The sequence below is a fragment of the Urocampus carinirostris genome, chromosome 3, assembly GCF_059441175.1.
Source record: "Urocampus carinirostris isolate Australia breed hairy pipefish chromosome 3, RoL_Ucar_1.0, whole genome shotgun sequence".
In the NCBI taxonomy this organism is placed as follows: domain Eukaryota; kingdom Metazoa; phylum Chordata; class Actinopteri; order Syngnathiformes; family Syngnathidae; genus Urocampus; species Urocampus carinirostris.
This window is the reverse complement of record NC_142351.1, coordinates 56,668,431-56,695,211: the sequence shown is the minus strand read 5'-3', so window position 1 is coordinate 56,695,211 and position 26,781 is coordinate 56,668,431. Positions and strand designations below refer to the sequence as shown.

The 26,781-nt window shown below is 39.9% G+C and overlaps 2 protein-coding genes across 2 annotated transcripts; both read left to right on the top strand.

Moving 5' to 3' along the window:
- The first annotated feature begins 5,858 nt into the window (after positions 1-5,858).
- Positions 5,859-15,239, top strand: actr3 (actin related protein 3). Its single transcript, XM_088332603.1, has 12 exons — positions 5,859-6,066; positions 6,392-6,447; positions 7,035-7,159; positions 7,245-7,355; positions 7,432-7,527; positions 8,895-9,002; positions 9,939-10,082; positions 12,480-12,653; positions 12,729-12,821; positions 12,881-13,006; positions 14,491-14,574; positions 14,648-15,239. The coding sequence occupies exons 1-12, from the start codon at positions 6,023-6,025 to the stop codon at positions 14,741-14,743; spliced, it is 1,257 nt and encodes a 418-aa protein (XP_088188729.1). The 5' UTR covers positions 5,859-6,022; the 3' UTR covers positions 14,744-15,239.
- Positions 15,240-17,660: 2,421 nt separating this feature from the next.
- LOC148370203 (transmembrane protein 182-like) lies at positions 17,661-26,082 on the top strand. Its single transcript, XM_088329837.1, has 5 exons — positions 17,661-17,836; positions 21,482-21,575; positions 21,660-21,776; positions 24,049-24,186; positions 25,808-26,082. Exons 1-5 carry the CDS (start codon positions 17,663-17,665, stop codon positions 26,080-26,082), a joined length of 798 nt encoding a protein of 265 aa, XP_088185963.1. The 5' UTR covers positions 17,661-17,662.
- Positions 26,083-26,781: the final 699 nt, after the last annotated feature.

Sequence of the window (26,781 nt, the reverse complement as noted above, 5' to 3'; positions counted from 1 at the left end):
GACTGCTGAATTATCCAACCTCATACTCAAATCCAAGCCCACCACCTGCCAGCTCGATCCCCTCCCTTCATCCCTTGTTAAATCCTGCCTCTCTTCCCTGCTTCCTCTCATATCTGCCATTAGATAGATAGATAGATAGATAGATAGATAGATAGATAGATAGATAGATAGATAGATAGATAGATAGATAGATAGATACTTTATTCATCCCCTAAGGGAAATTCATATTTCCAGCAGCATCCCTGAGCTGAGAACAGTACAATAATAAAGCCAAAAGAATACAATATACAAATACCCAGTGTGACGTGCAAATGCCCACTGTAGCGTGTTATATAGAGTAACTAAATAGTGCTACACAGAATACATATTGCAGTAAGATTCGGTAATATCCAATGTAGGTGGTGTGGTTTAATGTGGGCCTTTACTCTGCCGGGTGGAGTTAAAGAGCCTCATGGCTCCATTATCCTTTATCCACTCCTCACTCTCTTCTGGTATTGTCCCATCACTTTTCAAAACCGCTGCTGTTACCCCTACGCTGAAAAAACATGGTGCTTACCCCAACAACTTTGACAACCTCCGCCCCATCTCCAACCTTCCATTTATTTCGAAAATCCTTGAAAAAACTGTTGCTACTCAACTCCACTTGCACCTGTCCCTCCACTCTCTCTATGAGCCCTTTCAGTCTGGTTTCCGCCCCCGCCACAGCACAGGGACTGCCCTAATCCGTATTGTAAATGATCTCCTCATAGCATCTGACTCCGGTTTAGTCTCCATCCTCATCCTCCTAGACTTGAGCGCCGCCTTCGACACAATCTCTCATCCTATCCTCCTCAATAGACTCTCCTCCATTGGTCTCACCCATACTCCCCTCAGTTGGTTCCATTCCTACCTCACTGGCCGCACTCAGTTTGTCCAGCTGAAATCCTTCACCTCAAAGCCCTCCCTAGTCACCATAGGTGTACCCCAGGGATCTGTCTTAGGTCCTCTTCTCTTCATCGTCTACCTCTTGCCTCTTGGTCATATCCTCCGCAAATTTAATATCCACTTTCACTGCTTTGCTGATGACACCCAACTCTACCTCTCCTGCAAACCAAACTCCATACCCCCACCTCCCTCCCTCACCTCTTGCCTTTCCGAACTCAAAACATGGTTCACAACAAACTTTCTTAAATTAAATGCCAATAAAACAGAATTCCTCCTTCTTGGCACCAAATCCACTTTATCCAAAGTAAACAATTTCTCTCTCAACATCGACAGCTCCATAGTGTCCCCCTCCCCCCAGGTCAAGAGTCTGGGTGTCATCCTGGATAGCATGCTTACCTTCCACTCACATATCAACACCATCACCCGCACTGCTTATTTCCACCTCCGCAATATTACCAGACTCCGCCCTTCCCTCACCCCCCGCACCACCGCTATTCTCGTCCACAGTCTTGTCACATCCCGCCTTGACTACTGCAATGCTCTCCTCTTCGGCCTTCCTCAAAAGTCCCTCCATAAAATTCAGCTGGTTCAAAACGCCTCTGCTCGCATCATCACAAAAACATCTTCCCAGCAGCACATCACCCCCGTTCTTCAACAGCTACACTGGCTTCCTGTTCAGCATCGCATCAGCTACAAACTGATCCTATATACATATATGGCCATTCACAACCTGGCTCCTCCTTACCTGTCCGACCTTCTCCAGGTGCACGTCTCCACTCGCTCCCTCAGATCCTCGTCCTCCCTCCGACTGTCAGTGCCCCCTGCCCATCTAAGCACCATGGGAGCCAGAGCCTTCAGTTGCGCTGCTCCCAAGCTTTGGAACAATCTACCTCCGGACCTCCAAAACTGCACACCTCTCTCCACTTTTAAGTCCCGTCTAAAAACACACCTGTTCAGGACTGCCTACAACACATAGCTTCTCCATTTCCTATGTTTTTATGATTTTATGTCTTGTTTTTATTCATTATTTCGCTTACAACTTTTTAAATTGTATTTTTTTTTATTGTCTGTACAGTGTCCTTGGGTGGCCTGAAAGGCGCTTTTAAATAAAATGCATTATTATTATTATTATTATTATTATTATTAACTTTTGCGTAGCAAATAAGACTGGGAAGGGAGTTTTAAAAGACATAACGTGTAGGCAAACGATGATCATTAAAGGCGGCTCTTGAGGGAAAGGGGATGAGGGCGTAGCAATACATTAATTAGAAATATACTGCCCTACAAATAAACGGATAGCTTGATGGATATTACTCTCAATACTCATAAAAAATGATATCATTCATGAATGGGAGAAGAATATGACTGCCCCCTAGTGTTTTTTCTCTTTGATCCTCATAATGGAGACCAAAAATGTCAAAATCATTTGGGATTAGGATACACCAGGGGTGAGTTTAGGTTCAGAACTTTGGGGATGCTGAGCACCCAGAGTGTCCGGCTGGCTAAATAAAATATAAAATAATTTCACTCAAAGTGACTTAGGATCATTCAAAACTGTTCAGGAGTGTCACATCCTATTTGTGAACATCACATTGCACTTTGTAGTTAGCAGAAACGCTATTATTACGCCATGCCCAGTTGCTGATCATTATTGCATTCAATTCAATGGAGCTAAAATGAGGACTAATATCCTTTGGTGATTACAAAATCCTGGCATTTAGTGGGAAAATAAAACATAATCTCCCCCCAATACACTGGATCCTCCACAGGCGAAAGAGGAGCAGGGAGGTTCACCGAGAACGGTGCTAGGAATAAAATAAACTGAGCCAAATTTAAGGCAGAGGGGTATTTCCAACGCTGTGTTGTTCGACCTTTTTGTTTTTGTTTTCCTTTTTAGTTTATATCCAGTGTTATTCCATCATTATGAAGCCTATCGCGTATTTTATTTAGAAAAAGAGCGTTTTCAATCTGGGTTAAATTTGGGGGTGTTTGAAGTCCACCCCGAAACAGACTGGTTACACCCCACATACATTGGTTATTGTTTAGCTTCAGTACAGTGGAACCTCGGTTCTCGACCACAATCCGTTCCAGAACCCTGTTCGAAAACCGATTTGTTCGATCACCGAAATAACTTTTCCCTTTAAAAATAATGTCAATCGTTTTAATCCGTTCCAACACCCTGAGTGTTTACCTTGAATGTTTAACGTAAACAGAAAGCTAACCCAGGCTAATCGTACGTCCGGGTTATCGTAATCTTCCGTAGAAAGATTACGCTAACATGAACGTGTAAAAAAAAAAAAAACAGGTCGTTTACAAGTCATTTAGCACAAGTGGTGAGCGGTTCATTGGAAAGGGGGCTCCGTTCCAACACCCTAAAAGTTGGGCTCCGTTCCAACACCCTGAATGTTTACCTTGAATGTTCAACGTAAACATAAAGCTAACCCAGGCTAATCATACGTTCGCGTTATCGTAATCTTCCGTACGAAAGATTACGCTAACATGAACGTGTAAAAATAAAAAAGGATAAAGAAAATAATTAATATTAGGATTTATTACCTTTGTGGTGGTCAGCAGAAGGCGCAGGTGGACAGTGGGGTATTCCCTAGCAAGATCAGACACTCGCACTCCTCCTTCATATTTTGCTATTACAGTATTTATTTCTTAAATGCAATAGTTGTACGCACTACTTTTCTTTTCTCACCTGTAGCAACTTTGCTGCTTGCACTGACTTTCTTCTGAGGCATAATAAGGGGCTAAAGCACCCGTACGCCGCTCAGCATCGCACCCTAGCGTACGCACTCACACATTACCGGCGTTCGAACTCCGATTTTTTGACCGAACAGCGAAGCAAGAATTTTTCGAAATTTTGGGTCGGACTCCGATTTGTTTGAACTGAGAGGCGTTCGAAAACCGAGGTTCCACTGTATTTTAATAAATGTGCATTCAAATATCATTATAGGATTATATTTCTCGTTTCAATTTTAGCTCATGTGGAAAGAAAAAACACACAAATACAAAGGGTCACGACTTAACAGGTCCATACAGCTCTGGATAATATTTGATAACACTTCTTTAAGAAACAACACCATTAAATGATCCAAATACAGAATATTTTTCTTAGTATTGGTTAGTTTCGCCTAAGTAAACTTGGATTTTGAGTTAAAAAGGTTTGAAACAAATCTAGGAAATATTTGGGATATTTTTTGATTGAAACAAAAATGATGCATGAATAAAAAGAAAAAATAATTAAATGTTAAAAATGTTGTTAATTTGGATTACTAATGAAAGTTAGAGTATACTAATATAGCAGAAAACATATACAGTATAGGAACAGGCAGCACGGCGGCTGAGTGGTTAGGGCGTCAACAACTCAGTTATGAGGTCGTGGGATCCAACCTTCCTGAGTGGAGTTTGCATGTTCTCCCTGTGCTTGCGTGAGTTTCCTCCGGGCACTCCGGTTTCCTCCCACGTTCCAAAAACATGCATTTCAGGTTTATTGGCTGGTCTAAATTGACAATAGGTGTGAATGAGCAGGTGAGTTTGTTTTCTGTCTCTGTGTGCCCTGTAAATGGCTGGCAACCAGTTCACGGTGTCCCCTGCCCACTGCCGGAGGACATGTAAGATGGGCTCCAGCTCCAGCACCCCTCGCGACCATACTCAGGATAAGCGGTGCAGATAATGGACACACATATATATAAAAAACATATATATGTATATATATATATATTAGCTGCACCGCTTATCCTCAGTAGGGTCGCGGGGGTGCTGGAGCCCATCCCAGCATTCATCGGGCAGTGGGCAGGGGACACCCTGAACTGGTTGCCAGCCAATCGCAGGGCACACAGGGACAGACAACTCGCTTGTTCATTCACACCTAGGGACAATTTGGACCGGCCAATCCACCTGAAATGCATGTCTTTGGAATGTGGGAGGAAACCGGAGTGCCCGGAGGAAACCCACACAAGCACGGGGAGAACATACAAACTCCGCACAGGAAGTCTGGAGCTGGATTTCAACCCACGCAGGAGGTTCCCAAGACATGAACTGTACCGCATATATATATATATATATATATATATATATATATATATATATATATATATATATAAAACATTAAAAACAATAATTGGATGCAATCAAACATGTAATGGACATCAAATTGATTAATACATTGTACAAATGGAACATAACTACGATATATTTACCATGGTGAATAGTAAGACAAAAAAGATACAGAAACAGACCCAAGCATCAAGGAAAAAAATAGGTAACACCTTAAAGGAAAGCAAGACAATGAAATAAATATTGAATATATGAAATAAATAAACATCTATTGACTGTTCATTGAACAATTCTGATTAATAGAAATTACTGACTGACATGTTTAATAATTAAACAGTTTTACAACTTTCAAATGATTGCTTAAACATACCAAGCCTAAATATTTTGTATACAGACATTACAGTGTATCCTAAAATGTACATCTATGAATAAATAGGGACGTGTACTGGGGGCGTCAAATTTCGCATCAAGTTAGTCCGAAAGAGGTCAGCATGATTTTTTACAGCCAACATTAACTGTATTTTTATTTTCAAAATATGAAATAGATGGCATATTGGACTTATTAACCGCAGTTTTATAACATAAGTTCACATAGCGTAGCCTATAGTATTGAAAACCGTGGGATCCATATTGTATTGCGATGAAATGAAATCATTAATAAACAATAACGAGCTCAAGTAATGTAAAAGTAAGCGTTACATATTATTTATTCCAATAAAAAGAGGTGTTTTTATGATTTTGGCATGAACACTTCTAAATTGGTGCTCCCAAGCTAAAGTATTAAGAGTGAAATCGTTAAAATATCAAAATGTTCTGCATTAGCGATGGTCAAACACTAGAGGTCACTGTTTTACGTCAACTGCTCATTTCCAGTACTGTTAACGCAAGCAAATGTCTTGGAACCAGGAAGCGCTCTTCTATCGACCGCGGCTGCTTTGACTGTGGTTGCGGGGACTGGGATCATCATTTATCGGCCCATCCTTCCATATCGGGCCCCTGTGGATTTTACCCGACATTTGGTGTGAAAGAAAACGACATGGCTGGTAGACTGCCGGCTTGCGTCGTCGACTGTGGCACAGGGTACGTGCGAAACATGCTATAGCTAGTTAGCCACAGTTAGCTTGCATGTCATTTTTTCCGGCTAACGCCCTTCCTCTCGTAGCAGTTTTCTCAGAAAGTATATCATAAACGTTTAAAATTATTTACTATGTAATAAAGAGGGTATAAAATAAAAATGTTTTTATCGTTGAATAGCGTGGATCAGTAACAATATATCATTTATATATAGCCAGCTTCCTAAGCGAATGCGACTTCCTGGTTTATTTTCTGCAAAAAGCGCAACGTCAACATATTAAAATGTCCAGCAAATGCTGATGGAAACTGACTTGCTTTTCTTTCCGTGTAGGTACACCAAACTCGGGTATGCTGGAAATACCGAACCCCAATTCATCATACCGTCATGTAAGTAGTAAGATGAAAGAGGTGCAATTAAAAGATACGGTTGTTCAAACAGTGCAAGACGAATACTGTACGCTGTGCTGAGCATCAAGGATAATGAAGGGAAATCTGAACCAAATCAGATTCAAAGTAGAAATAAAGGAACCAATCTTTAACCAACCCGTGAGTTATAGTCTCATAGTTACAGCACCCAACACGGTACTTCCTCATTACTGATAGTATTAAAAAAGACTGAGGGATTTGGAAGTTTCACAGACGTGACAAATTCATTTGGTGGTGTGAACCAACAGTGATATCATAACCTTTTCCTACACTGCTTAGATTTTAGGACTGAGTGAGGAAAGGGGAGTCCGAGAGTGAGTTACAGAGAGTTACTCACTAATCGGTACTGAATCAGGGTATGTAAGATATCATTGACACCTACACCAGCCTTTTTAATCAATGTGTGCTGTTGTTAGCATGCAAAATGTTGAAACATGAAAACCTGCTGTATAAATGTCACATTTGGCCACAGTCTTAAATTCACAATTGGGTGAATCCTCTCTTCAGTATGACAGGTGTAAATCTTAAACAGGATTTCTGTTGTTCAGGCATTGCAATCAAAGAATCAGCCAAAGTCGGCGACCAGGCGCAGCGTCGGATGATGAAGGGCGTTGACGACCTGGATTTTTACATTGGGGATGAAGCCATTGATAAGCCATCATATGCAACAAAGGTCAGATGTGAAGTTCCCATGCGGAAATAATTAGTTTACACAGAGAAGCAACATTTTCATGCCGTTTACATTGTCTCTTTCACAGTGGCCAATCCGTCATGGAATAGTGGAAGACTGGGACCTGATGGAACGGTTCATGGAGCAGGTCATCTTCAAATATCTGCGTGCAGAACCTGAAGATCATTACTTTCTTTTGGTAAACGCTCAGTTTCCTGTATTGTGGGTATCTACATTGGAATGCTCGCTGCAACGTGTTGTGTCTTGTCCTACAGACAGAGCCTCCGTTAAACACACCTGAAAACCGAGAGTACACAGCAGAGATCATGTTTGAGTCCTTCAACGTCCCAGGTCTTTACATCGCTGTTCAGGTACCAAAATCAAACAAGTATCTTGTTTATTCTATGTTATACACTGTTGTAAGTGAATTTAATCCCTTTGTATTTTTATTGAGTTTTTGCCAGGTTACATAGTTTACTATCTTTATCTGCTAGTGACAGTTACCTAAAGGACTGAGCCAGGAGACGTTAGTGTATTTGGTGTGGTATTACAAGGATAGGAGTGGTTATAGCCTGCGTGGCATGTAATTTTTCGTCATACATTCACCCTACTGATTTCATTGACTTCTTAAATATCACATATCTTTAAACTGTACATCAAAATATATTTGTTGAAAAAAATAAACATTTTGTAGTAGTTTAGCAATAGGTTATAGCAGTGTTTTTCAACTAGTGTGCCAGAGCCAAACTAGTGTGACGTAAAAACTTGTCTGGCGTGCAGGAGGAAATTGCCTAATTTTACCATGACAAAAAAAAACATGCTATTGTTTCATATTTGCTTTCTTTCATTAAGCAAATTGAGTAACGATAGCATTCATTCATATCAACAGGAGCAGCAGATTACATTTTTTTCTTTTCATATTCCAAATATCATCTCATGGTGTAGAGCAGGGAATTTAGATAGATAAATTAAGCTGCTGAATGTAGCTGTTTATCATAGCACTCCAAACAATTGATGAAATAAATGATTTTTTTTTTCCAATTTTATTTGTTTCTTTATTTTACTAAAATAAACGGAAAACTATTGAGCATAGTGAAACTTTTTGAGGTTTCACTGATATATAATGTTTGCTCATGTTTTTTTGGGATTATTTTCTTTAAAAAAAACAAGATAAATATCGACTATTACTTGACAAAGACGTTAAATTAAGTAAATTCACAAATTACACTTTGGTTGTTAACCAAAATTATTAACCCCTGTTACTTCCTGAGCCACCATGATCCACACATTTTTATTTAGTCATTTTAGGCAACATGATAATTTAAGCTCAAAAAAGGACTACGACTTTAATAATTTTTGACGGACGGTGTGCCATGACATTTTTTCATGAAAAAAAGTGCCGTGGCTTAAAGAATGAGGTAACACTTGTTTAGAAAGCTACATTGCAGTGAAAGAGTATTAGCCTCCTTTTTGATATCTGTGTGTTTTATATTTATCACGAACAAAGGTTTCAGATCATCAAACTAATTTTAATATCACACAGAGACAACCGAAGGAAATATAAATTTAGTATCTGGTGCTATGTGAAAAAGTAATTGCCCCTTGGGCCACCTTTGGCAGCGATAACGGAAATCAAACATTTACGAGAATTTGTAATTAGTCTATTACAAATCCAGTTGAGACCTAATTTCACAGAACTGATACTGCGCTTATTCTAAATAATTCAATTGTGATTCAGGCTGTCCTGGCGCTGGCAGCCTCCTGGACCTCCCGACAAGTTGGCGAGCGGACCCTAACAGGGACTGTGATTGACAGCGGAGATGGAGTCACACACGTCATCCCAGTGGTGGGTTATTTCGGCAGATTTTTTTTACTACTTTAGTCTTTCCCATACCATATAAAAACACAGGCGGGCTGACAGGGTTCTATTGTTCCCCACCAGGGTCTCAAACTTGTACAAAAATGTTTCCTTTTTTTGGTCTTCTCACTCTATTTTGGTTTATTAGTTGATTCGTTACGGTGAGTGTTCTTGTTTTCCGAACAGAGAAGGAAGTAGTTGATGGGACACTGCCGCAGCAGCACATTGTGCACAGGAACGCTTCAAGAGATATTGCAACACGGAGGACGAAAAGGAAATTTAAAAACATAGTCAAAAGCAGGAAAATGAAGCTTATTTGGACTATATTAATGGCCCCAAAACATTGTGCGTTGTCCAACACTGAAAGAAGAATCTAAATCAGCACTTTGTATTCCTAAATGCCAATATTCCGTATTGACTAATGATATTTTTGTTTTTGTTGTACACATTTTAATTGCTATTTTTGCGTGTTTTTCAGAGGTTCTGAGTTGGTTGGAAGTTGAATTGTAAATAGTTAAATGTTATTGTACGGGCACCATTTCCTGTGGCGTGTCTTGGGCACTTACAGTCTGGTTGCTAAAACATTCTTTTTAATTCATTCATTTAAATAATGCATAATGTTGCATTATTATTGGTACTATTTTGGTAGAAGCAACACAAAAATATGAAGAGCTGTTTGGGAGCTGAGCTGAAAGAGTTGGTTCTCTATAAACCGAACCGGAATTCCCATCATTAGTAGGTTGCGCTTTACAAAAACAAACCTTTCAACTTAAACTTTTACCCCAAATTTACTGGGCAATGCACCCGGGCATGCCCCTGAATGCCCCTAGACTGTCCACCCACCGGGGTCTCAATAAATCGTATGGGAAACACTGCCACTCTCACAAAAACCCACCCTCATTTCACCTCCTCGTTCCCTTCCAGGCCGAAGGCTACGTCATTGGCAGCTGCATCAAACACATTCCTATCGCAGGCCGGGACATCACCTATTTCATCCAGCAGCTGTTGAGAGAACGGGAAGTGGGAATTCCTCCGGAGCAGTCGTTGGAGACTGCCAAAGCTGTCAAGGTCAGTTTTACTCTGTCCAAATGAGAGCTGGTTGTCTCCTTTTCCCATGTCGTCACTACAGTGATCCCCTGCTATAACATGGTCTACTTTTCTCTCTTTCGCGACTTCACAGATCTGCACTGTGTAATGCAATCTGCATTCTGATCACGTCAATAATGTTGCGGCTTATAATAATAATAATTATACTTGATATTTCAGAATATGTACACATACTGCATTTTCGGGACTATAGGGTGCACCCCAGATTGGCTGGAAATTTGAACGTTTGCCTCTTAAACCGGTGCATTTTATGTGTGAAACGAACCTGGAAAATTATGCTGGTATATTATTTGTGCAATAATTGATCACTCAATATTTATCGCAGACCACTATTGTATAATTGTTGCACCGTAGATCAAACCTGGATAGCGACGTTAAGAGTGCTAAATCCTAACCACCAGACCACTAGGGAAATAGATGACAACATAGCATTGCAAGTGACAAACGTTGGTGAATAGGTGCCATGCATTTATTTATACCTTTCAGGGACGTCTGAATTACTTCCCACAATGCCTTTTCTTCATTCAGTTGAGAATCCTGTGTGCTCCGCAAAGACTTTGCGGGTCGGCAATACAATACTGTATTTCACTGAGCCCCGACCTTTCTGTACCACTGGACCGGTTTAGTGTCTGACAATATTCTTGGGGCCCGTCCCAATAATATCAAAAACGCAACTAAAAATAGTGTGATCATTACACAAAACCCTATGCCTTATCGTGGGTCATTTTTATCCTTAATGGTCAGGGCTGGGTAGGGTTACTTTAACTGGATTACTTTCAATTACTTTTGGATTACTCCAATACCAAATATGCTAATAAAAGACAAACTAAACTAAATATGAATAAAATTATGACTCACAACACCTGGTAAGCTTTGATCTCTTTGATCTCCTGCAAAACTAACATAAAATGCGACAGAAACAAAATTAAAATAAATTCAAACAGCTTGCCAACATCATTTTTGCCGTTGCATGTATTCCGTTACTCCCCAAGCCTGCACACAATTTAGTAATTTTATTCATATTTAGTTTCTTTTGTCTTTTATTAGCATATTTGGTATTGGAGTAATCCAAAAGTATTTGAAAGTAATCCAGTTAAAATAACCCTACCCAACCCCGTTAATGTTCTAGTGCATAGGACCTGGCGCTCTCCCATCATGGCTTAGATTCGAGTCGTTGCATTTTGACCAGCAATATATTTCAACTGATGAATGCAAAAATACGGTACTTATTTGTTTTTAGAGCAAGCCCATACTGTAGGTTTATTTCAATGCACCTTATTGTCTGGTGTGTCTTTATATATGAAACGAATATCACAAAAGACACATTTTAGGGGGTCCGCCTAATAGTGCTGAAAACATGGTACTTAAAACAGCATGCCGAATTTACATTACTCACGTTTAGATTCTCTTCGAGTTTCTCCAAAACCCAGTGTCAACAAATCGCTTTCAATGAAGAAAAGATGGAGGCGACAATTGCTTATCACTATGTTCTTCACTCTAAACACACTTCTACACTGCAAGAGGAGAAAACGCTGCAGAGCGGGGTTGGGATGCAGTGGCTCATTCAGATGAGCAGTGAAATAGGCTTGAGTCACTATGTGTCCAACTGTAGTTTGTATTTTAAAAAATATATATTTTTTCATTTCATCCCGTTCAATCAAATCACTCTGGTTGCAGTAGGCGGTGTGATTCCCTGCAATTTCAAGCCGTCACTTCACATTGATGATTGAAATTATTATTTGACAGTGCAGATGCTATTTTTAAAAACACTTGTCTTGAAATGGTTTGTGCCTCCTTTTCAATGTATAATAGAGTATTTAATTATACAATATGTGTTAAAAATTGATGGGTTCTGCTTCTCAGATTTTGCCTACCGGGTTATTTTTGGAACGTAAATCCTTTGAAAAATAAGGTTTTACTTTATTAGAATGGAGAGCATGACTTTAAAGTTTTGAAGTCAGAGTTGATATTATCAGGTCCAAGCTCAGTTACATATTTAGTCCATCCGTTCGTCCCTTTTCTGCACTGCTTATCCTCGCTAGGGTGCTGGAGCCCATCTCTCCTGTCTTTGGGCAGTGGGAAGGGGACACCCTGAACCGGTTGCCAGCCAGTCGCAGGGCACACAGAGACAGACAACCATTCACACACTCACTCACACCTAAGGACTATTTGTAATCACCAATTTACTTGCCACGCATGTTTTTGGGATGTGGGAGGAAACCGGAGTGCCTTTAGGAAACCCACGCAGGCATGGGGAGAATATGCAAACTTGTTTAAGCTAAATGTTCATAATTTAATCTGTAAGCACTAATTATAGTAATGCTGCTGTAATCAGTGTGTCTTTATGTGTCATCATAGGAGCGATTCAGCTATGTCTGCCCTGACCTTGTTAAGGAGTTTAATAAGTACGATACAGACGGGCCAAAGTGGATCAAGCAGTACACAGGGGTCAACGCCATCTCCAAGAAAGAGTTCCATATAGATGTGGGCTATGAGCGCTTCCTCGGTCCAGAGATCTTCTTCCACCCAGAGGTTTCGTTTGAATTATTCTTAAGCCACATGAGCCTTTGCACAAGTGGGATTTTACAATTATTTTGTGCCTTGCAGTTCGCAAACCCTGATTTCACTCAGCCGATATCCGAAGTGGTAGATGAGGTCATCCAGAATTGCCCCATCGATGTTCGCCGTCCTCTCTATAAGGTACTGAAACAAAACAGAAGATGACGCTTTTTAAGTCTCTAACATCAACTGTTCCACAGAACATCGTGCTCTCTGGAGGCTCCACAATGTTCCGAGACTTTGGTAGACGCCTGCAGAGGGATCTGAAGCGGACAGTGGACGCACGGTTAAAAATCAGCGAGGAACTCAGTGGGGGGAAGTTGAAGGTGAGGAGCATTAAAATATTTAATTTATTTGGCATTATTTTTAAATGTTGATAAAGAGTAAAGGCTTTATATTTTTCTTAATGATTGGTGTAAAATTTAGTATAGTGGTAATGGTAAATAAGGAGAAAATACATCAATGAATTTTGAACTTGCAAGTAGAACAGGATAGGACCCAAACCTCAGATTGTAAAAGCCACCCCTGAGCTCTTTCTTTTTATTAAAACTCCTAGTTTACCTAAACAGTTTCCCCTTAAATTGTGTGAAATCAAAGAACAGCAACCAGATTAGCCAATAGTGAAAAAGATGGAAACCGTTATAATGGTCAAAACAATAAACCAAGTCGGATCCTTAGGAATCTCCCTAGCTGGTGTCCAATTTTAAAAACAGAATAAAGTTATCACCAACAAAAGTTGAGGAGGGAAATATGGAAAGAATATACTATTGTTGAAAGAAAAAATGTACCCCAAAAAATAGCTTTTTAAGTGTCTTAGAATGTAATTTTTTGTTTCAGTAGAATTATATTTTATCCGATCTTGTTCTAAAGTTCAAGTAAAAATAATACCTAAACAGGGTTTAAAAGGGTTATTTTTCAATTGGGGATCCCCTACAAAAACGGTTGCAGGAATGATCTTTATCTGAATTGAATTTGGTGGAAATTTGCTAATATTTTTCCATAACAATATCCATAGGAAAAATACGTTGTGGATACATTAGTCCAATTAACACAATTAGCAGCTCTTTTGTGCCGTTTAGCCACTGATGTCAGCGGCTGCAATGCTAGCGGAAGCTTGTCAAGTCAAATCATGTTTATTTGTTTAGCCCTTAATCGCAAAAAGTCTCTAAGGGCTGCACAGACCGCAAAATGTTGCAAACCATACACTATTATTACGCCTTTCCCTGATCTAAAGCCTACATGAGGGCAAGGAAAAACTCAAAGACCTCAACATGAGGAAAATGAAGAAACCTTGAGAATAGCATACCACAGCTTGCACACCAGTAGAAACAAGTTTATTTTCTTGATTAAATCTTGAAATATGATTTACATGGTTTATTTTATTGTTACTTAAGTTTTGTCATTGTCTTGATGACAATGTTGTAAATGTTGTTAACTCGAAAAAACCTGGCACTCCATGATAAACATGTAATAAAGATTAAAAAAATAATGTTAAGATAAATAGGCAAACATTTTTCCAAAACAAGTGTATAAAAGGATATATGTACTCATTTTTCTACATAAAATGTCACTTCAGGCGGCCAGCGTCGGCAAAAATATGCATTGAATCAAAACCATCAGCTGCCTGGAATTAAAAAAAAATCTTACAGATTTTTCAGTTTTGTTTTTTTTCCGTCAAATCGCATATTCCTTGTTCATAATGAATAATATGACAATTCAGCAAAGTCATCCTCATTCTCGGAGTGTGCCTGTTGTGATCACACAATCATTTTTTGTGCTCTTAATAATTTCTTTGCTCATTTTCTGGCAGCCAAAGCCGATTGATGTGCAGGTCATCACGCATCACATGCAGCGTTATGCAGTCTGGTTCGGAGGCTCCATGTTGGCGTCTACTGTGAGTATGACAACGCTTTCTTCTCCACCTCCTAAAATAATGTTTATTTTCAATATGGACTTTATTCCGACAGCCTGAGTTTTACCAAGTGTGCCACACGAAGAAAGACTATGAGGAAATCGGTCCGAGCATCTGCCGCCACAACCCCGTGTTCGGGGTGATGTCTTAGGCCGGTGGGCTCATTGCAGGCCAAATCTGAGCAAGCGCACATCTGGCCGTTTCATGAGCCTGCGGTGCTCCAAAAAGGCCTCTTCTTTTGGGTCGAGTGACCAGCGGACCAAACTCACCTACCAAAAAAAAAAAAAAACGGTAGCCACGTCCCCTGTCAATTAGAAGGGACAAGCAACAACTTGAATGACGTCTCCTGCAAATCAGTTTTCTAATTTCTAAAGTAAATATTTAATTAGTACTCATGGGGTTGTAACAGGCTTACTGAATATGAGTCCGCTTGAACTTATTTGGGCCAGCTTGTCTGTCGGGAGGCGGGAATAAATAAAAGATGAGTCGCAAAATGTTGTGGAATATTATTAAAAGATAATGTCAAAATGAAAATACTGTATTGTAAAAGTTAAAAAGTAGATGGATTAGCTTCTCCCCTTGCAAGGCACATCTAGGTGGTGCCATTTTTTTGCCATTCCAATAAAAGTTGAGATTTTTATGTTTTATTTTCTATGCTTTTTTTGCTCTGCATGTGTTTGTGTCCTCTGACTGCCTCCAGATCTAAATTCTTATTCACTCTGAGATGTGTGGGTAAACTTGCAAATACATTGAAATCCGATTAATAAAACCATTAGACAAAATTCAGTCTTTTGTATGTTTAATATGGGCATTTACAATAACTTTTTGAGGCGCCGACTGCATTGGGTTTAAAACATTTTTTGCATGGGGCCGAGCCAGAAGGGGGAGAAAAATGATGTATTTATTCTTACGGGCTATACAAATAAACATGACTTGACTTAAATACTGACAGTCTTAAATCTGATGCAACTGCAATATATGAGGAAAAAACATTAGTCTATCCAATGTTCTTGTTTCCTTTTATTTTCACAAGTTATGTTGTTTATCAAGGGACCATTTCATCTAATGGTTTTGAAACACTCAAAATGATAAATATTAACAAATATAAACTTCATGAAAAATCAATAGAAAAGTAGTGTTTCCCTTTTAAGCACGAAATGTAATCATTTGCATTGAAAAATTCAAAGTCTACTCCCGCAGTGAATTACCGCATGAAATTTAATGTATTGAGAAATTAAATTGATTTTAAAAACGAGTACAGAAAAATGTAGCCAGCTATTTGAATGTTGGCCATTAGCCCAATGATAAAATCTAGTTTTCGTGGAGGGACACCAAGGGATACAGGCTATGAAATCCAGGTGAGTGCGATCGTATTGCCCGAAAAGGACTGCGTATAATTTAGTGCTCCCTGGCGGTACAAAAACGGATCCATTTATTTGAATACCAGGCAAAAATACATACACCATCATACCAATGTTTTTAATGAAAGATAGGTCGAGAAATTTGTATTGCTTTTACACAGTGGAATCCCAACGACCATGTTTGCAAAATCCTCCCCCCCTCGCGTGAATGCGCATTCTGCTGCGCTTCCGACAAAAGCGATCGTATTCTACATAATACGCTTATTGAAACAATAAAGTGAGCTAAATAAAACAATTGGGCGATCGCAGTCAATATAACGCATTTATTGAAACAATAAAGTGCGATCGTATTCTACAAAATGCGTTTGTTAACGCGGATGAAAAAGTCACCAAAGTCGATGTACGCTATGATTTCTGCGATCACAACTAATTGTACACAAATAGCCTTTATTTGATGTACTATAATAGCCTTATGTAATGTATTTTTATTGTGAATGAAACCCTGGTTGCATTGGATCCCGTGGTGTAAAGAATTTTTTTTTTTTCATTTAAAATCGGGGTTCCCTGCCTATACTGTTTGCAAAGTAAGACACGCTTTAAACCTATTCTGTTTTTTGGTTTTGGGATCCAAATACAGAGGAATACCTCTACTTTGTGGGGTGTTACTGAATTGGTGTTCGACAAATCTAGTTCGTCTTTATTACTACTATTAATAATTATAATAGTACTATTATGAGAAACGTCCGAAAGTTTTCAAATTCACTGTGCTGACTTATTTATGCCATATAAGGTTACTCTACAAGTTACAATTCTGTATCTCAAACAGAGTCTAGGGCAGCACGGTGGGGCAGTGGTTAGCACATGTGCGGTACAGTTCTAAGGTCTTGGGAACCTCCTGTGTGGGTTCAAATCCAGCTACCGGACTTACTACGGAGTTTGGATGGTCTCCCCGTGCTCGCATGGGTTTCCTCCGGGCACTCCGGTTTTCTCCCACATTCCAAAGACATGCATTTCAGGTGGATTGGCTGGTCCAAATTGTCCCTAGGTGTGAATGAGTGAGCGAGTTGTCTGTCCCTATGTGCCCTGCGATTGGCTGGCAACCAGTTCAGGGTGTCCCCTGCCCACTGCCCGATGATTAACCCTAGGTTAAGCGGTGCAGCTAATGAGCTGAGATGAAACAGAGTCTATTTTAGTAGGGGAGTCGGATTTTAGCAGGTAAAATGCCTACCCAAATCCTCCCCCCCTGCTAACTCCTGAATAAAAACTCCAAATAACCCCAAATTCACTGTGCAGACTTATTTATGCCACAGAAGGTTACTCTAGAAGTTACAAGTCTGTATCTCAAACAGAATCTAGTTTAGCAGGGGAGTCTGATTTTGGCAGGTAAAATGCCTGCCCAAATCCTCCCCCCCTGTTAACTCCTGAATAGTTTTCTGCTGTGCTTTTCAGTTTTTGTCTCGCGGACCGTAATCTGGCTCACGTGCGGTAGTTTGCCTAGCCCTGATTTACAACAATACTAAAATCTTGTACTTGCGCCCCCAGAATATTTTAGCAGAGCGGACACTGTGAGTGAAAATTATATTTAGTTGTGGTATGTTCTCCACTCCTTCCTGACACATGATGCAAGTGTTTATTTCCATCCTTCCAACTGACGGGGAGTTCTTTTTTGCCACACTCCAACGCTGTGGTGGTCATGTGGAGCTGACAACATGTCTGAGCGTTGCCACCTGAATCCAAATGAGAGCCTAAGCGTGCTTCTCTTTTTTGCTTTGTTCTCTGGAGCACTTGGGGTTCTCGTCACCTTGTTCTCCTTCACGACTGGCTACTGGCTGCTGGGTTTGGCTCAACTCTGCAATTCTCGAAGGGGAACGCGAGAAACTGAGGTACCTTAAAACAACTGTGGGTATTTAACACTTAAACTTTGAATTATGACCACATCTCTGATCTTAAAGTATAGATTGAATGGCATGTTTTCTACAGATTCAGATTGAACAAGTAGTTTTAAGTAAAATAAAGAAATACATTTAGTGGAAGTGGAGCTGTTTTACTCATGTTTAGGTTTCTGTTCATTAGTTAAAATGTGAACCTTCCCATTTTAAAAGAAAGGGGTTCTGTGGTTTGAATAAGGAACTGAATTTTTTAGAATTTGGAATCCCAAAGTCATGTAAATGATTACTCATTTATTTGAATAGTAAACAATTGCTAAAATCTCTTGTTTATTGTGATAAATAAGGACCAGAACCTCTAGTGCAGGGGTCAGCAACCTTTCTGGTGAGGAGTGCCACTTTCAAAGTTCCTTGTAAATCAGTGTGCCACACCAAGATTAATGACTCGCACAACATTTTTTTTTATATCCAACTGAGCTGTCATTTTACACCCGTCCAAATATACAACATGGATATACATTTTAATCGTATAACTCAGTGTTTTTCAACCCTTTTTGAACCCCACTACTAAATAACTACACTTTTATTTATAAAAAAGTTCCGAGGCACACCGTCCGTCGAAAATCTTTGAAAATGAAGTTATGTCAAATATTTCACTCTACTACCGTATGAGCAGATAATTAGTATATGAAAGGAAGAAAATAATACTTAAAATAAAAAAAGAATGAAGTGCTTTATGTTTTAATTTTTACAGTTCAATCTTAAACCGCTTTGTTAAAGAAATTATTTTATTAAATGTACTGTGCTACCTCAAGAGCATATAATTAATACATAAAAAGTATATAAAAATCTACTGCCACCTAATGATATGGATGACTATTACAGTTCCTCGTCTGAAGATTGCAAAAATACTGAATAATGGCCTGTTTTTTTTGGAAAGATAAAATTGGGCAAATTTCAGCAGCACACTAGACAAGGTCTCACGGCACACTAGTGTGCCCCGGCACACTGGTTGAAAAACACTGGTATAACTGAGCAATTTATCCTCCACTATTCTTGTTCATCAATCAACTAAAAAATGAATGTGAATAACAAGTAGAAATGCCTGTAGCCGTCCATGACTTCAACTTTTTGCCACAAGAATTAACCAGAATCATTCATTAACAATGAACTACAATCAAAAAACAAGTGCTATGAACAGCTACCATACCATTCATCAATGTAATCTTGTTGCAGAAAATATCAAAATTTGAAATAAAAGCAGCAAAGCAGAAGGCATGCGCGCGCATACACGCGTACACGCACAATATTCGCATAATATTTGCCATCAGTAGATGTTTTCTGTGCTTTGCTATGCTGTTAGAAATGTGATAACTTGTGCTTTTCGCAATAACAAATGTTTTCAGGGTCTGTGTTTGTTTGCTATACCTGGACACAGCACGTTCATGTTTTGGCTCGTAATGACGTTTAACACTTGCTGGGCGAGGTACAACGCTCTCGAGGCATAATGCACAAAACAGCACGGTCATTTTTTGCACTAAGCCTCGTTCGTCTGTCCACGCCGGCTGGAAAGAACTAGATGTTTTCGCTGGAGGAGCCGCCATGATTCGTTCATTAATCGCGTGCGTGTGTTTCGTTGGCTGGTTAAAACATGGATCACTCCTCTTCGGCGAGGCGCGGCGCAGACATGCACTCACACACGAAGAAGAGGAGTGGCACTCCCGTAAACACGGCGCGCAACTGAAAATATCTACATTTCAGGTAAAAATACGCATTTTTTAAATATAATCATTATTATTTTGCCGTGTGCTCGCGTGCCACTGGTTGACCCCTCGCGTGCCGCTGTTGGCACGCGTGTCATAGGTGGCCGACCCCTGCTCTAGTGATATGTAAAAATATGTGAAGTCAACCACCCACTCATACGCTCTGCTGGCTCCGCTAGCGGCAATAGTCAACTGGAGATAATGGATTGCGGCGGCACTGGTGAGAAAATGGGAAAAAAGCTGCCACACAGACATAAATTCGCTCTCTTGGCCACTGCTCTCAACACTACTCCAAGGGAAAATGGGTTGCGGCTGTACGGATGCTATTTATTTTAGGAGGAACAAATTGACAAAAAGAGCCGTGAGCATCACACAAATTTGCTCTCTCGGCCACTGCTCTAAGCAATTTTCAACTGGAGATAATGGATTGCATCTTCACGGGTGCTCTTCAATTTTAGGCAGAAAGCACAGGAAAAAGAGCTTCCACACGTGACACAAGTTTGTTCTCTCAGCCACCGCTCTCAATAAGAGTCCACTGGGGATAACAGATTGTAGCTGGACAAGTGCAGTTCATTTTAGGTGGGGTACAGTTACGGAAAAAACCCGAATGCAGTTCGGTGGACAGAACAGCTCAAAGAGCCGCCAGGCCCCACATATATCCGTTCTTCTGAGCCCTTGCCCACAGCATTATCCAATCAGGGGTAATGGCTCGTGGAATGTTTTTCAATCTGCGGTGCACTGAGAATGCAACGTACAAAGCACAAGGTAGAAGTACTTCACAATAATTAGATTATAATATATCTGTCAATCGACTCTTTTTGCACTCATGTAACAATGCATATACAGTGGAACCTCGGTTTTCAAACGCCTCTCAATTCGAACAAATCGGTTCTCGACCAAAAATTTCGAGAAACTCTTGCTTTGCTTTTCGTTCAAAAAATCGGAGTTCGAACGCCAGTACGCTAGGGGCGACGCTGAGCGGCGTACGAGTGTAGATTGCCCCCACCCCTCGTGAAGAACTGTTGTCACGGCAACGCGCACTCCTTTTCTGTTTTCGTTTTTCAAAAGCGGTGAAGGGAGTGTTTTAACCCCTAATTATGCCTCGGAAGAAGGTTGGTGCAAGCAGCAAAGTTGCTACAGGTGAAAAAAGAGGAGTAGTATGTACAACTATTGCATTTAAGAAAGAAATAGTAGCAAAATATGAAGAAGGTGTGCGAGTTTCCCTTCTTTCAGGAGTACAGCATGGCTTCTGCCGACCGGTAAGAAATCCTATTCATAATTCTTTTCTTTATCCTTTAACCGCTCACCACTTGTTGTGGAGACCCGGGTGCTAAATGACGTGTAAACGACCTGATTTTTTTTATTTTTACACGTTCATGTTAGCGTAATCTTTCGTACGGAAGATTACGCTAACGCGAACGTACGATTAGCCTGGGTTAGCTTTACGTTAAATATTCAAGATAAACATTCAGGGTGTTGAAACGGATTAAAACAATTTTACATTACTTTTAATGGGAAAAAACGGCTTCGCTGATCGTACAAATCGGTTTTCGTACAAAGAAATGGAACGGATTATGGTCGAGAACCGAGGTTCCACTGTACATTTGTTTTTTGTGCCTATTGGTGATCCTATTGCCAATCAGCTGTAAAAATTTGCCTGATATATGAGTGACATAAATTATACATAACATATTATTGCCAATGTTTCATCATTGTTATCGAGAAATTTCATTCCCAGATTCATTTCAATGGGCTTCAGTCGTTCATAGTTTTCCGGTTTTCGCCTAGCGCCGCTTGTTTACTTTCGTTTTTCTGCGCGAGTCCCTGGGAGAAATACTTTTATATCTTTTATAACAAACTTGTTTATTTGTGACTCAAGGCAGTGGACAGCGTGCTCTTCCATGAGGGCCTGTTCTGGCGATGCGCTTTCCCAGTTTCATCGACAAAATACTCTCTTTGGGATTTATGGCTATGTAAGATCTTCGTTCACCCACCCAGTACATATTTGACTTTCCTTTTCACATGGGTCACGTCGTTTTTCCACTTTTGTCTTAAAGCGCAACATGAAAAAGTATGCCGGGCGGCATTCCTCTTCCCATTTCCAGGAAAGGATCAATTTTGGGCGCAGTCGCCGGATTCTTCTGCTGAACCTTACGAGCACTACAGTGTTATCGGTAGGACAACTCATCTTTCTGTTGTGCTCTGCATATTAACTCACGCTCAGCTTTAAGGGACATTGTGTATTATTTCTTAACTCGTAATGGTAGAAAAACATAAAAAAACAGAATCCATTAAAAAACAACAACAGCATTGATTGTAATTATTCAAAAAGAATATATATTATATATGTTTTGGATAAATATTCTGAAAAATATATATTCACATTTTCTTTGTGTATAAATTTAAATATTGATTTTAAATTCACACATTTTGCATTAAAATGTTTAATATAAATAAATATTTGTATAATCTATAAATACACATTTCTTTATTTATAATAATATATATTTTTATTTTATATTTATGTATTATTTTAAATTTATACTTGAATATATATTTTTCATTCGATTTTTTAAATTTATTTAATAAAAGATATATCTATAGTTGTTTTTTAGATCTTAATTTGTTTTACCATCTTTTCCGGCTAATACTTTTTCCCAATGATTTTTTTTTTCAAACTCTGTTATTAACAATGTGTTATGTTGATAATGTCTGTGTATTGTCTTTACAGCCCTCCGAGACTCCTTGTGATTAAGGGATATATAAATAAACATGACTTGACTTGACCTAATAACTCCGGTTTCCTTCCACAATCCAAAAGTGTGAATGAGTAGGTGAGTTGTCTGTCTCTGGCCGGCAACTAGTTCAGGGTTTCCCCTGCTCACTGCCCGGAGATGGCTGGTATGGGCTCCAGCACCCCCGCAACCCTTCTGAGGATAAGCGGTGCAGATAATGGATGGATAGATGGATGTTTAAGATGAATAAAAAAAAATGTGACATTGAAAAATACTTTGAGCGAACTGAGACCATGTAGATGCTTGTAGTCCTATAAAAATTGCCTGTATTCAAATCACGTAGTATAGTTTATTGAGCAGAATTAAAACTTTCACATAGCAGACGCGATATGCCCTGTTTTAGTCCACATTAGGAGCACATTAATACCCCAATATAGTTTTAAACACACCAACTTTCTAAATTTAAAACAAACTCTGGGTTTCTTATCTCCAAGTTCAAGTTTTACGGGTTCGAAGTGGGGATGCCAAAACTCTTTGTCATGGTTTCCATAGCGCCCAATTGGGCCCGCCCGTGTGGCACCAGCTGCGTCTCGTTGAGAGATTGGCTTTCTGTCTATATTAAGCTCAGCGCTCTCTGGCTTCTTTTGTCAGCCCGTCAACGAACCTCTGCCCCGCAAGACGCGGGTTCTGACTTGGTCCTGTTTTCCTGTTGGATTTTCCTGTCCGGTATTGTTCCCGTTTATTTTGGTTCTGCTTAATTTCGGTTTTCAGTTTTGTTTCCGTCTATTTTTGTCCTGTTTACTGTTTTCTCCAGTTTTCGTTCCCGTCTAGTTTCCCCTGTTAATTATCGATATCCTGACTCGTTATCTATCCTGTCTGTCCCTTCCTGTCGGGTATCGACCCCATCTGTCCGATATCAACTCGGGCAATTGGAATCGGTCTCATCGGTCTCTGGCTTCCTGTCTTTCCACGCCAGACCGGCTGCCTAATGTGCATGACTCCACATTTCCCGTAAAATAAAGGCTTGTGTGAGAACGTGAATACAGACAAAAAGGCAAGTGACATTTAACAAGAATTTGAGGAACTGCAACACAGGGTGACAAACGTGCAATTTGTACAATCGGCGCAACAAATACCAACGTTACTACAATGCTCGCACGTCTAGGACGTAAACTTCATCTCTCCCTGTCTCTGTCGTGTCACTGATTGAAATTATGATGGACACAATTTGTCTATGGGTGCATTATGTATATGTAAATACCATTTGAAGTATAATTGTAATCCTGCAATTTAATCCTCATTTTAACTAAATGTATTTGTAATTTGATTCACATGCATGCGTATTATTGAGGAATAAATATGCCAGGAGGCTGACCCTGGATGTCCTGCTTATCTTCCGGACACATAATAAGATTGCACACTCTGACATGGTCCTAACATCGGTCAACCCCTAAACATAATGCCAGTTAAAAATCAAATGAGAAAATCACAAACCCATTATGTATTTTTGCAACTAGTCTGCGGGCTATTTAGATGGTTTTAGGGGGTTGCCTGCTGCCGGCGGGCCCACGTTGATGACTTCTGCACTACACGATACAATAAGACTTTCCACAATAAGAGTTCACTAAAAGTAAACACAACTTAAGTCACAATGCAGGGACATCTAGTAGTGAAATATGACACAGAGTCCCTTTAATGTCTTTTTTCTTAGTTTTCAGGACTTTTTGGAGTATCTTCCTCATCACTGGTGTGAGCACCGTGCTCACTGGTGGGTTGTCGGTTATCTGTACTGCCGCCCTCTCCAACTTCAAGCTTTACAAAGTGGGTGCGGCATTTTTGCTTTGTGGAGGTAAGTATTCATTCCAATTGTGAGTTTTAAAGTAAAAACACTCGACACACTTGAATTCTACTTCTCTGGATGAAATGTCTATTTTTGTGTTGGTACAAGCAGAGCACTTCCGTTAACATATTTAATTTGAATAAAAAGACCGAATTGACCTTATTTTCAACCGTGGGCAAGGTAAGCTGACTAATTGGAATTTGAGAGTGTTCTTGCAAGGTTCAGGGTCAAATCAAGTCACATAAAAAGTGCAAAGAAAGCACAATGACTGGACAACACATCAGATCAACACAACCAGAATTAAATCCTTCACTCAAATACATAGATAATCATAAATTCTAATATCTACAAATAAATGAATAATCTGATGATTCAAATAGTCTAATGCATGTAACTGGAAACGTATATAATTATGACGACCGTCAATTTTGTTTTACAAGCCGCTTGTTTTCTTCGCTACATTTTAAACGTTGCGGCTTTTAAAACCATGCGTCTTACTTTTTTTGTAATTTTGTCTTGCCAGCGCCGGAGAAAATGGCGAGCTGCTCTTTTAAACAAAGCACGCGCTCCAAATCCAAAACACTGCAGTGTTGTTTGGAAACATTTATGACGCCTTTGAGAGAAATTAGTCCACGTTTTTGCCAACATTATTCATTTATGACAGGATAGAAACAGAAGGTTTGACAATACTTTTTTGACTATTCACAACATCACGATATTTTTACTTTTTTCTCCACCATTCAAGTCCTCAATTTATGCATCCAAATTAAAGAGCAGCACTTCTTTTTCTGTATCATTGAAGTCAATGGTAGATCGCTGACGTTTCTTTTAATCCTTGTGAAACGATAAGAAGCGAATGCGATTTGATCTGGTACCGGGGCAACCACCAAGACCACTTCCACATCTGTGTTACAATCTGGCATATTTTCCACAGGATGGTTGCCCTGGCACAGTCCTCTTGAAATATAGGGCTCCCATATAGTGAATAGTAAATGTGTGCTCGTATTTGTAATCGCCATCTTAAATGGTCACATTATCCGAAAACAATTGATGTGAACAATCAGAGCAGAACTGAAAGACAATGCAGCTGAAAACCGCTTCAGGTGTGCGGGGGCACGACAAATTCCCTACGCAGTCGGCACCAGGTGGTTTCTGGGGTTTAAATGATAAGAAATCAACATGAATGAGTTTTTCTTAGAGCTGTTTAAACCTGCAGCTTAAAATATGGCGAGGCTTGTGTGGTGGGTGGGAGATTAGATCCCTTAACCACTAGGGTTGGAGGGGCACTTCTTCCTGTGGTGTGTCTTGGACAAGTACAGTCTGGTAGCGATCATCCCTCTCCAGGCCAAGAAATGTTTCCAAATGTTTATTAAGTGAATGTGCTAACCACTGCACTACTGAAGCATGAAGTATTTACCGCTATGGGTGGTTGGGCTGATCCTTTAACCACTAGGGTCATGGGGGCACCATTTCCTGCAGTATGTCTTGGGCAAGTACAGCCTGGTGGTGCCCATCCTTCTCCAGGCCAACAACTGCTTGTACGAAGACAAAATTGAGTTTTACGTTCTGCAGTCCGGAATTTTCAGTAGTTATCGCTATACATGCACTGACATTTTGATCTGCTTGGCAGGTACCTGCCTATTCGCCGTGGTGCTCATGTACCTCATTTGGGCCCAAGTGTTGGACGCACTAGAAGAGTTTGCCCGGGGTCAACGAGCGATTGGCTGCGCTTCCTTCCATCTTAGCGTCCAGCACGGACCGTCTTTCCTGCTGGCTCCCGTGGCCTCCTTCTTTAGCTTTCTGTCCGGGATTCTCTTTCTCATTATCGCACGGAGGGCTCAGCCTTTAGAGCCGACTCCCACGTCCAAAGTTCCCCTTCCTCAAGAGCTCCACACTGACTTGTGACTTTCAATCTCTTGTTGGTTACGTCTGAAAGGAGATCAAATCAGAGAAGCACACAAAAAGACATTATGCATTTTCATCTTGGATGTTGGAGGCTTAAGCCTGAAACGTGATCCTAACGCAGGGGTGGGCAAACAACGGCCTGCAGGCACACATGCAGCCCGTCGTGTTGCTTTATCCAGCCCAAAGAACCCAAAGTTTAAAAAACTACAGCAATTCCTTGCTCAAACGTGGTTTACTTTTTGCAGTTTGAACATGTACAAGTATGTGAGAGAGCTTGCCGAATTGACGTATATGCAAATTTCTTTGAAATTTTGTGTTTTGTGAACTTCAGCGAGTAGCTCAAAGGGACAGTGTGTAGTATGTGGTACAAAATACTTTCGTTAAGTAAGAAAAAATATTGCTTTGAATATGGGGAAAAAAATACAAAAAATATATATAACTGTTAATTTTTTACAAATATTCATAAGTCAAAATATTTGTATTTTTTTTATATGGCGGAATCCATAGCTTGTGGTTGCCGCCATGTTCCTTTGGCATCTTGATGCAAAGCTGTGCTCATTTGGCACTTGTTTTTGTTCGCATTAGACGATTCAGTGCTGTCTATTTGTCAAATATTACACAATGAACCTTTAAGAATGGGACCTTTTGATGACCCGTTCGTTATAGTTCTCTAAAATAATTGATGGTGACATGTTGGCA

What these genes read in the sequence shown, in the direction of transcription:
- actr3 (XM_088332603.1), top strand. Translation starts at nt 6,023, where the DNA reads ATGGCTGGTAGACTGCCGGCTTGCGTCGTCGACTGTGGCACAGG. An exon ending in AGATCTTCTTCCACCCAGAG is followed by an intron (nt 12,654 to 12,728) that starts GTTTCGTTTGAA and finishes TGTGCCTTGCAG; the next exon opens with TTCGCAAACCCTGATTTCAC. An exon ending in GCTCCATGTTGGCGTCTACT is followed by an intron (nt 14,575 to 14,647) that starts GTGAGTATGACA and finishes TTATTCCGACAG; the next exon opens with CCTGAGTTTTACCAAGTGTG.
- LOC148370203 (XM_088329837.1), top strand. Translation starts at nt 17,663, where the DNA reads ATGTCTGAGCGTTGCCACCTGAATCCAAATGAGAGCCTAAGCGTGCTT. An exon ending in GGGGAACGCGAGAAACTGAG is followed by an intron (nt 17,837 to 21,481) that starts GTACCTTAAAAC and finishes TTGTGACTCAAG; the next exon opens with GCAGTGGACAGCGTGCTCTT. An exon ending in CGAGCACTACAGTGTTATCG is followed by an intron (nt 21,777 to 24,048) that starts GTAGGACAACTC and finishes CTTTTTTCTTAG; the next exon opens with TTTTCAGGACTTTTTGGAGT.